This window comes from Seriola lalandi, unplaced genomic scaffold, assembly GCF_002814215.2.
Source record: "Seriola lalandi dorsalis isolate HSWRI2012SDOR001 ecotype SW California unplaced genomic scaffold, Sedor1 jcf7180002054921, whole genome shotgun sequence".
NCBI lineage: Eukaryota > Metazoa > Chordata > Actinopteri > Carangiformes > Carangidae > Seriola > Seriola lalandi.
In genome coordinates, this window is record NW_019525473.1 from 258,783 (window position 1) to 271,698 (window position 12,916).

Consider the following 12,916-nt stretch of genomic DNA (forward strand, 5'->3'; position numbering starts at 1 on the left):
CATGATGGGCGAATGGTTAGGGCGTATACCGCATGGGCTCAAATTCCCTGAGCAGCGAGTCCCTGGTTCAACCCCTGGCCGGTCAGATCGTTTGCTGCATATCATTCCCCTACTCTGTCCCTGAATTCGTCTCTACTGGTTCTAGCTAATAAAGGCATAAAATGGCCAAAAAAAAAGTAGATGTCCAGCATTTTAAAAAGATCCAGCCCAACCTCAAAGGGTGAGTTATGGTTTTCAGGAAAGCACTCTGTTCACTGTCAGTGTTTAGTGCCAAAGTTAAAGTTGGTGGATGGATGTGTGAACACATTCTTCTTTGACACCGGAGACCAGGGTTCACACCTTGACTGTGACACACAATTAATGCTAGCTTTTTTTTTTTTTTTTAAAGGGATATTTCAACATTATCTCAGCTTCCTTTCTGAAAGTTAGATGACAATGCAGGACATGGACAACCTAACCAGTGCGTGAAGTGCAGGTTGCCAGTAGACTGGCTGTTGATCTTACTTGCAAAAAGAGTATATTTCCCAAAATGTTGAACTATCCCTTTAAAAAGCAACTCACCTTTTCAACCGCCTCATATAAGGAATCACAAGCTCTTTAACAAACTGTAGGACGGATATTAACATCTGGTTTATTTAGCATTATAAAGAAATGATCTGTGTTTTTTGGCCTCATAACTTCCACATATTTGTTCTCAGTGCATTTTTGTTCTGTTTCTGATCACATGGTTGACAGAGACATGCTGAGATACTTAAACAACAGAGCACAACAGGATGTGAAGCTTAATCTGCTGAAACGTCCCTCTGAATCTGCATGGGTGATTTCTCCGTGCAAAACAAGCAAACAAGCGTGTCTGCAGCTCAGATCAGATACGGACCACGTGAGCTCAGAGGGTGAAATCACCGCTGGCGTCGAAAAGGTTAAACATCAGAGAGCAGGAGAGAGAGAAAACAGAGTGGCCTAACCCCAACTGAAATGCTTTCTTCTTTTGTTTCACATAAACATGGTCCCAACCTCCTTCCCTGTTTCCCTCTGTCTCTCTCTCTCTCTAGTCCACTCATATGTTTCTATTTAAGGCCAGCAGTGCCGACTACCATGATTGGTGTGTTCACCCCCCCCCCCGACTCCCTGTCCAACGGCTGGCTCCCAGCGGCAGTGGAGGGGAGGCCTTTCCTCTCAACCGCACTGTTGATTTTCCACAGGGAAACTTCACCATTCTTCCACTCATTCGCTCCCCACTCTTCCCGTCCAGTCGTTAGCAGCTCCTCTACTTCTCCTTTTTTTTTTTTTTTTTTTTCTTTTTCCCCTCTCCATCGTTTTCGTCTGGTTCTTAAAAAGTTTTGTTCAGGCCATGGATCCACTTTAGAGGCAAAATGCAGCCCCAACAAACGATTTCTACGCGCTCCCTCCTTTTGTTTTGATTCCTTCCGATGCTCCTCAGTCCTTCGCTGTGGGCCGGGGGTCGACTCAGCTATATGGCCAGACATTTGGGACTATGCAGCCAAGTCTTGAGCTCGCGTTCTGATTGGCCAAGGAGGAGGAACAGCGGTGGCAGGGAGCGGGGGGTTGGCCGATGGCGGCGTACCGGGCGCACAGCAGCAGCGGCAGCAGTGTAGTCGGTTGCAGTGGGCGTTCGCGGGGTGCCACGGCGGGCAGGTGGCTGACAGCCTGTTTCTTCCCCTCAGGGACTGACAGCTCGGAGCCCATGGTGCTGGAGCAGTACGTGGCCGTGGCCAACTATGAGAGGCAGGAGAACTCAGAGATCAGCCTCAAGGCCGGTGAGACGGTGGACGTGATTGAGAAGAGCGAAAGTGGTGAGTGGACTCTTTCTTTGTTTGTGTTGACTTCCTACAACCATACACATCCACTTGGATTCATAACAGAACGGGATTATGAACATATGATGTGTTGAAAAGTCATATAAATATGGGGCTTCTTTACAAGTTCTTACAACATTTGTTTGTCAGTTTGATTCTTCCTGTTTGTATCTGCCTCTCTTTGATTACACATCAGAAGCATAAACACACTCCTCACACACACACACACAGGACCATGCTCACTCAGCACCTCTCTGTCTCCCCTCTCCCTCCCTTTTCTTGACTTTACTCCCTCTTTTTCTAACCCCCTTTGTCCACAAGAGTCCCCCTACTGCAGCCTCCCTCCCGCTGTTCTTGCTCTCCCTCACTTTCTCCCCTTCTTCTCCCAATCTAACGATCTCCTGGCTGGGTCTTGGCACCACCTCTGACTGTGTGTGAATGTGGAGGGAAGGCAGAGTCGTGGCTGGAGGCCAGTCTCTTGCCTTTCGCAGCAAGAATGTCAAGTAAATTTCAGAAGCAATTTTTTTTTTTTTTTTTCAGCTTTCCAAAAGTGAGAATTGAGATGTTTGATTGGTTTCTCTGTGTATGCGAGGATGAAGTGGTATGTTCTGTATCCAGTAAACCACACAGGCAATAGTCAAGTATGTGCATCAACAAGAGACGCTTCACACTTCTCTTTTCACCTTGCCTACCCCCGCTGGGGAAATTCACTTTAGCAATCCAGAGCTGAATCTCATTTTCCATGCAAACAGTGACTTACAGGCAGCAGCTTGCACAACTCAGCAGAGAGCTCGGCACAAACATGCTGCGTCCCTGTCGTCACCCCCCCCCCCCCCCCCCCCCGCTTTCTTATCTACACACTGGTTACACATTTGAATCTATTCTCTTTGAGTTATCTGGGCTTGCACATCACTGAGCGATAACGAGTCGAACCAGCTCATCATTTTGTCATTCACATAGCATTCGGTGCCTTTCCCATTTGTTCACTGTCTACATAAATTAGATAAGTATTCAAAAGTTTTGACAGAGGGGAAAAAAAAAAAGTTGCATAGGAAATTTTTTCTTGTGATGTGGCTTCTGGCCAAACCTATCCACACGAAAGTGTTCTTGAGAATTGTGGATGTCTTAAGTTCCGGCTCCCCTGTCAGCTTTGTTTGTGAGATTTTCAAATGTCAAGCGTTTTCTGTTAACGCTTGGCTTAAGGGGGGTAATTCGATTTTCCCATGTACCTTTTTAATTTGCCAGAAACTGTTTGGAGTTAACGCTGAACGCTTTGTTTAATGAATGTTCATAAGTGTGCCTCAGCCGCACAGTTATTTTCTTTGGTGATCCCTTTTCTCTCTACCCGGTCTGACAGCATCTGCTCACCAGACCCAATTTTAAAGCTTCGTCCTGAACATTAACATTTAACACTGACTGAAGCACTTACAGTAATAAGAGCATCTTCTGATCTCTGAGGAACTCTTGCTCAAGAGCTGGTTGTGTGTGCTGTCGTCATTTACTGGGCCAAAGAAGTGGAGCAACAGCCATGATGACGACGATGATGATGATGATGATGATGATGATGACATCACTGAGAGGCTACGCCAAGACAAACACATCTGAGAGCTCATATAATATCCCACAACCCCCTTCCCACTTTCAAGGCTCTTCTGCAGCCTCCTGGTCTGCGCGTGCTTATTTTCTTTGATGTTTTTAATTCAGAGTCACTGACAGTTCCACTGTTCATTAGAGTTTATTCTCTTTAACGAGTGTCAGTTGAAATCTGTGATGTTTTATAATGCTGGAAGCCATATTTTACCTTTTACCATATTAAGCATAGATGGTGTCATGCATTAATGCACCGCACAACACAGAATATTTCAGCCGTTTTTTTAAGTGTCTCCCGGCTTGACCTGATTTAATTATGGGTACAACCCCTCATTCAGATGTTGTTATTCTGCCCCTGTGAGAAGTTGTTGGCCTTGTAAATCTAGACCCAGCTGTTTCACTGAACCGTGTCAACAAGGTTCATCTTCATACAGAAACCCGATTAAATCAACATATCGTTGTACGACTATCTCATAGCGTAGGGGCTGCTATCAAGTAAAGTGACATTTATGAAGCACCGAGGGAGTTGGGGTTGGAAGGACCGGAATCGTCCCTGAGAGAGGAGTAGAGGCCTCGTCTGGGCCACTGTCCTGGTTTTCTCCCTCTGGTTCCTCCTCGGACATGGGAAACGTAGAGCGTCTGGAGTGAGGAATGTCCCAGCTGGAGAAAATAAATCTGCATATGTCACCAGTTAAAATTATATGGTGTGTCGGACTAAGGGGAGGCAGTGATGTGAAAGAGGCTGAGAAGAAAGGTCAGTGTGGTTAAAAAGCCGCAGACCTGTGTTAGATAGTGCCAGATGAGTATCCTGAGACCAAGTTGAGCACGTGGAGCAATACAGTTCGTACTCCAGGTTTTTAAAGGCATATTCACTTTTCTTTCTGTGATAAAAAAAAAATCTGGCTTGCCTCCCTTACGCAATCACATGTGGTGTCCAGAACAAGTAGCAAACATTTAGATAAGATAAAAAACAATTGTCAGAATACTTAGAGTCTACACACACACACACACACACACACACACACACACACACACACACCTTTCTGGCTGTGACCAACAGATGCTGTCACTTTCCAAAACCAACAATCTGACATGCACACCCACTTCACGCAGTTATCAGTCAGGTCTATGGCGTGTTGCAGCAGAGGTTGACCTCGGTTCAACTTATTTAGCAGAAACCCCGTGTTTTCTGTTGGAGCCCTCGGCATCGTGTTAATCGTTGAACTGATGAACTGCCTCCATTAGAATGAACGAGCGGTCTACTCTACATATTTTTACACATTGCTACCTTTAGTGCAACACCATGGATGTCTTTGAGTGAAGATTGTTGAGGAGTGTGGGCCGGTATACCCATTAGTATAATTATTGTGTGTCACCCCTCCCTACGACAGAGGGTCCCGCCTTCGAGTGTGGCCGTTTAAAACAGCTTTAAACGCCTTTACAAGTTGTGCAAAGTGGATAATGTTAAGCATACTTCAGGCTTTACCTGTGAGTATGGACAGTGATAGGTGCTAGGGCTGAACGCTACATCATTATCATCTCTAAATAAGAACATGTGCAATATTGATATCTATAATATTGATATTTTCCCATCCTCTCATCTGACAGTAGAACTGAATTTTTGTTCAGTTGGACAGCTCACTTTCTCTGTGACCACTAGTCAGCTGACTGTAGCTGATTCCTCGCTCACCCTCCATTCCTCTCGCATAATTGTTTTCTCTGACATTAACATTCGTCATACTTCAGTGTTTCTGAGCTCATCACCTGTGACAGATGTAATTCTTGGCTGTTTGACAGATTTTCTCTCTGGTTTATTTCTGCTGTAAAGACGTCAGGAGATGCTGTGAACTCTTTTTCAACCCGTCATCAATTTATTTCCTCTGTTGCAACAGAACATGTGACAGCAGCCATCAGAAACTCCTGAAGGTTAAACTAATGAAAGCTTGATTAACTGTGAAACAATCACTATAGATTGACTTGAAAACACTCACTAGCTTAGCAACATTAAGGCTACAAAAAAACCCATAATGCAACACTCTGTAAAAGACCATAGTTACACTGGTACTCTCTCTGTTGTAATGAATGAACATGTAATTGTCTGGTACTGAAACATAAGACAACCCTCATTTTTAGAAAGTAAAGTAAATCTGCTGTCTTAAGCTGCACCTCTACAGCGAGTGTTAATTTACATTCAGGGTGACTCGACTGGGCTCAGACAGTTGATACAGAAGAACTGAATAAGTACTTGAATAAGCAGTATTGTATGAATGCCACATTCAGTTACATAAAATGTAAGACAGTGTTTAAGTAATCCAAAAATGAACCCTCCCAACATGTGAGCGAGTGAGTGAGGAGAAGACAGTGGAAATTGAGCAGTGGAGGAAATGTGTGCAGAGAAAGACAAGGTCGCAGATTTAATTCAAATTATTTAATTATCAAAATTTTGTGAAGTAGCAGCATCTTCTACGTCCTTTTGGTATTATTATTTGAAAATTTGAAAAAAAGCTTAATTTTCACTGGTGCTACACTTAAACTTTCAAACAAGTGTGAACCCACAGTCATACTGTATATTGTATCATTATCAAGATATTTTTCATAAATATGAAGGTATGAAATTTTGTCTATATATCATGCGGCCCTAACAGGTGCATACACTTTTTGTACATTAAATGTTGTAGCTCTGGGTTGCCCTGGTTGTTTAGACGTCTAGACCATGTAATCGCAGTGTCCGCATGGAGACATCTGGAATCACACCCCCCTGTTTCTCCCATCATTTTTGTGTCAGCTCTCTACTGTCTAGTCATAATAAAGTTTAAAATGCTCAAAAACACTTGCACTTTACATTAGTCTTGATGGCCTCGGCTACAGCTGTTTTTGTTCCTCGCTTTCTAATACCGTCTCAGAGAATGATTGGTAAATTTAAGTGACAAGCCTTCCATTCTGTGGCTACAGTGACAGAGAGGGAAATATATGGGGAGAAAAAATCCTTTTCCCCCCCCCCTTGTTCCATCAGCCAGGACTAATGGATCTGCCAGGAGGGCCTTGACACTAAACTGCAAACAGGATCCTTTGGGTTAGTGTGCCGCCCGAGCCACAACGCCAGCCGGAGGAGCCATTTGCCCAAATATCTTGGCCCTGCGTGCTGCCAAGGTTCAGGGGCATTTTGTCACAGTTGACTTACAGAGATTAGACAGATTTGCTTACTTCTCTCTGTACTTGACTCTGCACCTTGCAGAAAGCACTTCCTGCTGTGTCGCCGGATAATACTAATCCTTTATTTTGGAAAATGATAACTGTTTGTGGGCTTCAGTCATAAAATACCAAAGTCTCCATGGAAACATTAGAGATATCTCTCAGTTATGTGGCATGGTGTGTCAGCATGCTGCTTGGAGGAGAATCAATGCCGGCAGCTTCGGCAACACTTTCCCACCACACCTCTCCCAGATCTACTGAGGCTGGCAGCCAGCACTCATTCTAACCCGTAACGCCTTTCCAAAGGTTTGTCTTCAGAGCTGTGCTCAGTCTGGCTCAAGACTCTTTCCCATGTAGCTCAGTTTCAGTTAGCACCAGAACCTCACATTACATTATAGTAGGCTGTTTATATTTGAAACTCCACTTAGCTTAGGGTAAGCCTTTCCTCAAAGCCATGAAATAATTACAACAGTTGTGTGCTGTCATTCAGAAATACATCTGAATTCCAGCAATGACTGGAATCTACTGAAATGACCAGTGTGTTGGACAACCTGCACCTCATGTTCCAACCCTTAAGAAATCTTACACAGACATCTGGTTCATTCTTATCACCTTGAATATGGTCATTTACTAACTGTCTGTTTCCCAAGAGATGAACTCTATGAGACATGATGGATGGCAACTAATGTCAATGAAATAGTCACTGAAATGTAAATGTGAAAACACAATCATCATAAGTTCAAAAACCAACATAATATAATTGACCATTATTTAAAAATCTGCTCATAATTGATTAATGAACTAATTGCTTCAGTGCTACATTAATAGCGTCATTGAGAATACAGCAAAGATATAGTAAATATATCCAATAATGTGGTATGTAAGTATATGAATAACACACCATTGTTTTATGGCACCATCATAGAACAAAGTCCTTCAGAATATCATTTTAAGCTGTGGAATAACTCATATTTTAAAATGCAGTGTGGACTGTCAATCGGCAAATTATCAAAGCTCCAAAATGTGAAATAATGTGGTATTTCCCTTTAACAGCCTCATCTGGAGGGAGCTTTAAAGGGTTTTACATGAGAAGCTAGCTTGACATGCCCTCTGCCTTAGGCTGTCAAATGTAGCCCATGTCTTTAATCAAGGTGTGCTGAGGGCTAGCTTAAAGGATGTTGTGCATCAGAGGAAGCTGTTTTGGACAGAGTTTACATCGGAGGCTGGAGGCGAGCATTAGCGTTGCCTCCGAGCTATAAAACAGACAGCCAGCATCAATCAGGGTGAAACGTCTTGAGCCCAGAGATGGCTGACTATCACTCTCGCAACACCCTAGCTTAGCTAGCTTCCCCCTGAGGCAGTAAAAAAAAAAAGTGCTAAACAGCTTCAGTCACTTCATTCTTAGAGTTGAGCTCAGACAATCTGGGGATAGCGGAGGCTCAGAGGAGCTGACCGTGGAACCACTGTCGGGGGCTCGTGTCAAAAACAGTGTGTTTCAATAAGCAAACATGTAGAGATACTGTCAGAGACCTGACAGGCTGCTGGGGGCTCTGCATGTCTGAAAGGTCTGTCGTCTTTAACGAGCACGGTGATATCAACACAGCAGGGTGTGTGTGTGTGTGTTTGTGTGTGTGTGTGTGTGTGTGTGTGTGTGTGTGTGTGTGTGTGTGTGTGTATGTGTGTGTGTGTGGCAGAGGAGGATACATATGGAGGATCAATGCAGAGGTTTTATCTTGATCCCACAGAGCGTGATGTTTTAGTCAACACTGGGTATTGAAAAGCCCACCACCAGCTATCCCCTTTCACTTGTAACAAGTCTGGCTCAGTAACGAGACCCCCGGTTTTTATGAAAACTTCAGCCAGGTAACATGAGCTTCAAACTGGGATGTAATGCCTTCATCTCAGTGTCAATAAAGACCAGAACCTTGAAATTGGGTCTGACTTTCTAGGAAGAAACAGCACGAAAGGGGTTGGGTGCCCGCTCACATACCCTACCTTTTAACTTTGAGATGAGCTTTGAAGTTTTTGAATGTGAACCTCTACCTAGAAAACCAGCATTTTGACTATAAACTCACGCCCTTCACGTTTGAGAGGTGACTGTGAAAAAAAAAAAGTAGTTTTCTTCTTCATGGTGAATGTTTTTTTATTTTTATTTTGCTTGGCAATCAAGCAACTAAACAAAATAAGAAACACTCAATCTGCACTTTCCCACCCCCCATTTCTGTACAGGACAAAAAAATAAAGTAAGGGTTAAAACACCTTTCATGGACGTTGACGGATCAAAACTGCGATGAGAATGAAAATTGGCTTCTTTACTAAGAAGTCTTTAACAGCCACTTCCTTGAACTAGGGATGGTAGAAGTATTTGCATTTTTCCCTGCAGCTAATATGTTTTAGAGTTTGAGCCAGAGTTTGTTAAGATATCCAACACTTTGTGATAGACTCTCTTTACCTGATCTCCTTGCCCTTATTGAATAGATCTAGTAGTTAATACTTAAACCGAGGTCTCCTACTGCGCTGAAGCTTTAGTGGTGCCCTTGACTCGTGGGTCGTTTGGATAAAAGCATCACGTATATACAGTATATATATAGATATATATCTATATATATACACATATATATAATTTGTATTTAATCTTCTACAAAATCATTGTTGTTTCGTCAGTCTGGATTGTGAATGGCTTTTAAATCCTACAGTTATTATGATCCTCTGGGATTGTTACAAGTCAGAGCTGCAACCCTTTTTCCCAGATTCATCCAAAACACACAGTCCTCGGAAATACTCGAACTGCCGGTCACCAGTGCAGAAAGTGAACAGGACGTTTACTTACAGAACCTTGAATGCTTGAAATAACTTCTACTTTTGCTCCTCTACAGATAAATACAGGTTGTAGGTGGAAGTAGACAAGCTGCCATTACTGCAGTGGCACCTCACATATAAACTGTTGGATAACGTGATAAAGTATGTAAAAGATTTCACCTTTTAAGCTTTTTTGCCAAGAAATCTGTTCAACAAACCATGTAGAACCAGTTATTCATCAAATCCCATCAAAAATAAAGATTATAAAGACTGGTGCTTTGAGAATGAATAACTTCCAAATTCACACAGACTACCTTCATGTGTCAGAGGGGGCAACTTCCAACCACGATTAACCCAAACTATTTCAAAGCGTCACAAGGTCAGGAGAGTTTCAAATACATAGATGTAATTTCTGGGGATTGTACCTTCCAAGTTGGAAATGTGGCTCAGCCACTTAACTTACATTTTTATTATGTCCAGTGGATGCATCAAAAGGATACATTTTTAACGGTCCATATAGTATAAAGGCAGATGTCCATGTGTTTTTTTGATTATAAAGCAGGTCTAGGTTCTATATTAATACTGTGAAAGTATCAAAGCCTCAGTCCACAGAGAAATGCACACAGCCTGTATTCAGAAACTGAGCCTTAAAACCAGCCGTCAGGACCTATGTATCTTTGTGATGTCACAACTATAGAGTCCCTATCCTTAGTTATGCCCCAAGCCCCGCCCACCTGAACCCAGCATCCAACCTGAAATCTGCTATATTTTTATTCAGTCGCTCAAAAAACAGAGGGAGCTCAGAGCCTCCTTTCTTCCGACTGGCTCACTGACCTGTTGTTACTAGCGCTCCAGAGAGAAGCCTGAGAGAGGAGATGTAAAACTACACTCAGATGGTTTTTGGTTCTTAAAACCACAAATATATCTTCTTGTGGATCAACACTTCAAATAAAACACTAGGACAGTGTCAAATATGGAGCTTTAAATGATGGTGATGAGGCTCTAGGTCAGTTTAATCCCATAAATGAAGCTGATGCAGTCTGTGTTAAAGATATATTTTGGCTGATTTCACAGCTGGTTTTAGGCAGCATAAATTGTTGTGCTGCTATTTTGAGCATATTCTTTGAATCTCCACTTCTGCTTACTCTGCAGAAAGATAAGCAGGCAATTCAATATATTGCCTTGAAAAGCTGCGCTGCATTCCAGCACTCGCTGCTCTCCAGGGGCTCCGTTTCTAATTAGAAGCTTTGAGGATGAAACAAGAATGATGTTCACCTTGTGGGTCCCCACCGAATGTCGCATTTCTAATGGACATCGTGGTCAGAGCTGTCTGATCACCGTTCTGACGATCCCAGGAGGAGGAACTGAAAGGAAAAAGTGTGGTGTTGTTGTTGGACGGGGAATTAGCGTGGAATACTACGGCTTTGAAACCCCGGCCAGACATCTGCTGGCTCTCCCCCTTTGTCTTCTCTCTTTCTGCCTTTCCCCTACACCGATCTTTTAATCTATTTCTCCCCTTCACTCTTTTGCTCTCTTTCTCACCTCTGTCTTATTTTTATCAGCCTTATTTTTCTGATCCAACAGCATCTCATACATCTCCCATTCCTCCGAACCTCTCAAATAGGGGGCCCAGGTCTATGACGGTCAGCGATAATTTTGCTGTGCTCAGTTGGCGTAGCACTGTGTTCACTATGACCTCCACTTTCCCTCTGCGGGAAAAAAAGCAGGCAATTATTGCCTGCAGAGACATGGTGTAGCTCGAAAGTCCAATTAGAGCTGTTCGCTGTAAGAAAAGCCAATTACAGCCCCTGTACTGTCTTATATATTCATATTTTGTGCAGTGTGTGTGGATGAATGTGGAAGAGAGCAGGTGTTGCTGCATAACCTTTCTGGATATTAGTCATTAGTTGCTGAGCGCCTCATAAATCCTCCGGAACAGTTGGGTATGTTATGTCAGACAAACTAGCAAGAGAGTGTAAATCAATTTAGAAAAAAAAAAAAAACAACATGATTGTTGGACCTGTTCTATTTTAGTGTTTGCTTTAGGCAAAGAGGCTCGGGTTCTATTTCACCAAGTACCTGGACAATAAAAGACCTGACACCTAACAGGAAATGAGCGCTCCTGTTCTCATCCTATGGAACACCACGCATTATGGCTGCAGTTGAGGATGAGAGATTTCACAGAGCTCCGGGATTGATTTGCTCATCGACGTGATTCGCTTAAATACACACACACACACACACACACACACACACACACACACACACACATCCTTGCTTCACTATATTCATGGGGACCAGTCATTGACATAACAAGGCAAAATCGCGATTACCTTTGAGATTCGGGATAAATGAAGTTTTCTAGAAGTATGACATTAGATTTCTTAGAGAGGCTGTTGTTTTTTTTCCATTGTTACACTGTTGAACTGAATCAGTTCCTACATGTTTAAGTCTGAAATGTTGTGCAGAACAACAGCAACATATTCCTGATTTTGTTTTTCTTCTCGCCAGTAGTGCTCCTAAAAGTGAAGATTCTGTCCTGAGGCTGAATATTTAAGCACACTGGATTTAAAAGGGTATATTCTCTCTGGAGCATGAATGTGTATCGCAACGTGCAGGGCAATGTGCCTTTCAGATAAATTGTGTGCAAAGTGGTAATTATGTCTCAAAGGTAGTGGTAAAGGAATTGACTCTGAAGCATGACTACATTAATGCCAAGGCAATACATGTGTTGGTTTTTGATATGTCTTGTGACAATATGTGGTCTCATGTTTGCATGACAATAAAAGTCCCAGTGTCACCGAAAACATCAGGGTTTATTCTCTGGGGACCATGAGTCCATATGTAATTTCATAATAACAATTATGTAATTGTTGAGATGTCTTGACCAATGGAGGGACAGACGAATCCTTACCAGAGGTTCAAAGAGCACTGCATTCAAAAGGAGTTGTGTTTCCTAAGGTTTAATTATTTAGTTTAGATACCTATTAGCCACTATATAGTAACAGTGGCTTCTCTTCCTTGGGTCTCCATAAATGTGTAGATAATACTTTAATGACAACAGATTCTTCAGTACACACCCATATCATCTCAATGAGACTCACAATACACAACACAATCCCTATGACGCACAACAACCAACACCAACTCAAAACCCATTTAATACATATGATAGCTCTATTTAATGATTTCATTTCTTTAATTGTTGCTTCGTGCACCAGTAAAATAAGGAAATACAATCCAGGAAGGTGGATTTTAGTCGTAGATCCAAGAGTCTGAAGGGTTACCAGAGGCTTCAACACTGCTCGTTGGTTTGTAATACTATGAGGAAGAATTTGAACTGAACAATCCTCCGATTCTTTTGCCAGAACCCTCTGTTTTTCATGCAGCACTAATATCGGCCAGAGCACTGCCTGAAGTGATCAATATGCTCAAACTGAGTGCTCGTCAGATTATTGAACATAACCTGAAACTACCTTACACTGCATCTTTGTGATGTCAGAGCTGGGGCGTGGGGG

At 42.6% G+C, this 12,916-nt stretch overlaps 1 protein-coding gene across 1 annotated transcript in view; it reads left to right on the plus strand.

Moving 5' to 3' along the window:
• Window positions 1-12,916, plus strand: part of sh3pxd2aa (SH3 and PX domains 2Aa) — a 115,927-nt gene that overhangs the window by 69,746 nt on the left and 33,265 nt on the right. The window contains exon 7 of the mRNA XM_023431386.2: window positions 1,686-1,814. Coding sequence (XP_023287154.1) covers window positions 1,686-1,814 — 129 coding nt within the window. The remainder of the gene's footprint in view (window positions 1-1,685; window positions 1,815-12,916) is intronic.